The sequence below is a fragment of the Lepidochelys olivacea genome, assembly GCF_965140295.1.
Source record: "Lepidochelys olivacea isolate rLepOli2 genome assembly, contig: Scaffold_29, whole genome shotgun sequence".
NCBI classification, from domain to species: domain Eukaryota; kingdom Metazoa; phylum Chordata; order Testudines; family Cheloniidae; genus Lepidochelys; species Lepidochelys olivacea.
In genome coordinates this window covers 131728-135829 of record NW_028181947.1, presented here as the reverse complement: position 1 = coordinate 135829, position 4102 = coordinate 131728, and the positions used below count along the sequence as shown (strand labels likewise).

The 4102-nt window shown below is 61.2% G+C and overlaps 1 protein-coding gene across 1 annotated transcript; it reads right to left on the bottom strand.

Annotated features, from left to right (window-relative positions):
- Positions 1-720: 720 nt before the first annotated feature.
- LOC311514200 (guanylate-binding protein 1-like) lies at positions 721-3508 on the bottom strand (the record flags this gene model as incomplete). Its single annotated transcript, XM_084652604.1, has 3 exons — positions 721-820; positions 3106-3232; positions 3334-3508. The coding sequence occupies 3 exons, from the start codon at positions 3506-3508 to the stop codon at positions 721-723; spliced, it is 402 nt and encodes a 133-aa protein (XP_084508730.1).
- Positions 3509-4102: the final 594 nt, after the last annotated feature.

Sequence of the window (4102 nt, the reverse complement as noted above, 5' to 3'; positions counted from 1 at the left end):
CCCGGGGCTGCGGGTGCCACAGCGGCTGGAGCTCAGGCCCCTGCCCGGCCTCGGCCCACTCGTCTCCCCGCCCGTGCAACGCCCAGCTGCCCCTGTGAGCTCCTGCGGCCCCCCGCACGCAGCTCTCCGGGTCCCCAGCCCGGGTGCACCCCTCAGCGCCTTCGGCCCAGCCCTGCTCCCGCCCGTGGGGGTGGGAGCGTCTCATGCCAGGGCCAGAGCCTGGTTCGCTCTCTGCTCAAAGGGCTGCAGGGATCCTGCCCGGACTCCACACCAGCCACCCGGGGGCCAAACCTCCTGAGACCTTTAACCAAGGCTGGTGCAGCCGTAAACACAGCGTGGGCCCGCGGAGGGGCCCAAAGGCAGGACCCTGTGCTGGTCGCTGCCCACTGTGACCTGGGGGGACCACGGGCGCCGACTTTCCGTTGTGCCAGGGGGTGCTCAGCCCCTGGCTCTGCCCCAGGCCCCACCCCTGCCCCGCCCCTTTCGCCAAGGCCCCGCCCCCGAGCCTGCCATGTCCTCGCTCCTCCCCCCTCGCCCCCCCAGCCGCCTGCGCACCCCGAAACAGCTGCTCACGCCGGGCAGGAGGTGCGGGAAGGGAGGGGGAGGCGCTGATTGGCGGGCTCCACAGGCGGGCAGGAGCCATGGGCGGGGGAAACTGATGGGGGGGCTGCTGGTGCGTGCTCAACTGCCCTGCCTGGGAACTGAGGGTTAATCCAGGCCTCACAGCCCCTGCCCAGGCCGGCTGGAGGAGTTTGACTCTGGGGGCCCGTCGCTGCTGAGAGCCCCCAGCAGGGGAGGGACACGCTCAGGGTCAGAGACGCTGCGGGACAGAAACGACAAACCAGCGTCACCGGCTGCCAGCAATCCCTTCTCCTGCCCCAGGCTGGGCCCCCGCAGTGTTACCCCCCCCCGGCTCCACGGTACCAATGCCCCGGGAACAGAACAAAGGTTCCCTCGATCCCAAAGGACCACGCCCCAGCCCCAGGTCAATAGACAAGTCAGATCCTACCCACCAATCATGCTGTCGCCAATCCCCTAGAGTCTAAAATCTAAAGGTTTATTCATAAAAGGAAAGAAATAGAGACGAGAGCTGGAACAGGTTCAATGGAATCAATTCCATCCAGTCATGGCCAAGTTCTCGGCTCAGGCTTGCAGCAGGGATGGAATAAACGGCAGGTTCAAATCCCGTCTCTGGAGAACATCCCCAGCTGGGACGGGTCCTTCAGTCCTTGGTTCAGAGCTTCAGTTTGTAGCAAAGTCCCGCCAGAGGCCAGAGGCAGGACTGAAGACCAGATGGAGGAGCAGCAGCTGCCTTTTATAGTCTCTTGCCGTGTGGTCTCTGCTTTCTGTGTCCCAAGGACAAGCTGCCCATCCCATGGCCTGGGAACACCTCAGAGCTCTGTCCCTAGGCAGGGCCCTGCACACCTGGCTGAGTCCCCAGGCGTCTCTGCCTTCTCTCAGTGGGTCAGTTGTGTCGCTGAGTGTCCTTAATGGGCCACCCAGCAGGCTAGGCAGAACTGACCCCAACTTGGCTGGGGTGTCCCCCGGAAGCAGAGCACAGGTTTGAAATTCAGACATACAGACAGATCTATAATTCATCATACAAAGGTGACACAAACATATAAACAAGATGATCTTATCTGAAAAATTATAACATTTTTGCAGATATCTTACATGGCCTATCTGGCTGATCAACTCCTGGGCGTTACCCCCAGAGCCAACATTTGAAATGGGTACAGAGTCAATACCTATAACTTTAAATACCAAAATGATACCTGCAGCCAGACAGCAGAACTGGGTGGGAGGTACTTGCATGGGGCCCCCTTGAATACCGCACTCCAGGCTGGCGCTCAGCCACCCACCCCTTAGACCAACCCTGGGGCCAGGCTAGATGGTCACAGCGTCCCTCTGGCCCTGGGGTCTCAGAATCTTCTCCCCGGGCAAGGGCTGCACGGCCCCTTCCCCCAGCTCCCTCCCACCGCCCCCTGTCACGGAGTGTGGGGGAGTCCAGGCCCTGCACCCCTCTCCCTGGGATTCCCTGAGACGCTCAGCCAGCCAGTAAAACGGAAGGTTTATTGGACAACAGGAACACAGTCCAAAACAGAGCTTGTGGGTACACCCAGGACCCCTCAGTCAAGTCCTTCTGGAGGAGCAGGGAGCTCAGATCCCAGCCCTGGGGTTCCCTGCGTTCCTCCACCCAGCCCCAAACTGAAACTGAACCCCCCCAGCAGGCTCTCTCCTACAGCCTGTCTTCACATTCCTGGGCAGAGGTGTCACCTCCCCCTCCCGGCTCAGGTGACAGGCTCTCAGGTCTCCCCTCCCCAGGGCACAGTCCCAGGTCAACACTCCCCACTCTTTGCTGCGTCACATCGTCACACCCCCCACTCGCCCAGCCCCTCGGTGTCCAGCAGCAAGCTGGCCCGGCAGGGGTGGGGCAGTGTGATGAAGTGGGACTGTTCTTAATGTTTCCTCTGAAAAGTGTGGGGGTGCCTCAGTTTCCCCTAGGCAGTTCTTAAGTCTCTAGGGGGTGGAGTAAGGGGGTGTGATCGTTGCAGAGCCCTAGAGGGCAGGTGTGTGCAGGGGTCTGGACACAGAGAATGGCCGACACCCTGTTTCCTGGCCACTGATGGCCTGGGCTATTCCCCCCCCCCCCCAAGGTGAGAGCTAAAGGGTTAGAGAACAAAGGAATCCGGTGACCTCCTGGCCCCGGAAAGGGACAAAGCCCAGAGGAGGGGGGGCTGGAGGGAGTTTCAGTTTCGGGCTGGCTGGGGACGAGGAGTGAAGGGCAGACGGGGTTGTCTGGCTCACTGCCCCCCAAAATGGACCCAGCTGAGGGGTCCTGTTCTCTGCACCTACAAGCTCTGTGTTAGACCATGTTCCTGTCGTCTAATAAACCTTCTGTTTTACTGGCTGGCTGAGAGTCCCGTCTGACTGCGGAGTTGGGGGGCAGGACCCTCTGGCTTCCCCAGGACCCCGCCTGAGCGGACTCGCTGTGGGAAGCGCACGGAGGGGCAGAGGAGGCTGAATGCTCCGAGGTCAGACCCAGGAAGGTGGAAGCCGGGTGAGCCGTGTGTCCTGCAGACAGGCTGCTCCCCGAGAGGAGACTTCCCCAGAGTCCTGCCTGGCTTCATGGGGATCAGTTCCAGAGCATCGCCTGGGGACGCCGTGACAGGCAGGCACCACATCCAGATGCCCTTGGTGTGCGACTGGATGGTGGCGCCCAGCGAGAACCCTGGGGAGAGAGGAGACGAGAGAGAGACCCAGCGCCCAGGCTCAGCTGCCCCCTCGTTCCCGGCTCCAGCTCGGGGCCAACGGGAAGAGGGACTGGGAAACCTCTCTGCTTCCCGGCCAAGGAGTTCATGAGATAAGACTTGCCAGTGTGGTACAGCCCCACGATGGCCACCACCACCACGAGCTGGGCCACGCCACGCAGGATCTCCAGCGCCGCGGGGTTCACCTCCAGCTCCCCCTCGGCGCCGTTCGCCACCAGGACCATGGGCTCCTCCATGGCCACGGGCTAAAGAGAGGGAGCGGCAGAGAGCCCTGCAGGAAGAGCGGGCTGTGTGTGAACAGCTGGTGTCCAAAGCGCTCCGCCCCAGAGGCGCACGCAAAGGGAGCGTTTATCCCACTTCCGCCCAGCAATGAGTGACTCCAACCTCAGGCACTACACCCAGGCCAACCCATAGCTGGAACGATCAGCAAAACAGGTAATCACGTTGTCATTGGGTTTCAGCGTTAGCAGACGGTCACTAGAAACAGGGCAGTTCATGCCACTCGCAGGGCTTTCGGCTCAGGCCCTCTGCACATTCAGGCAGAAAACCCTGCCCGGAAGAGGTCACGTTTGGAACTTTTCTTTGCAGTCACAAGGGCTTGTGGGGCAGGGCTGGATTCTCACTGGTGCTAGGACCCCTTTTACAGAGCTTGGGAAGTACAAAGAGGTCCATGCTATATTTTCACCCACTTCCAGGCCAAACAGGGCCCCAGTGTCAGTGAGAATCTGGCCCTGGGCCTCTACAAAACCTTCCCAATGTGACCTGAATACACCTGGTTTGCTGCCTGTGTCTGCAGAGAGCCTGACCCCAGTGTGAGTTGTGTCTTTCGT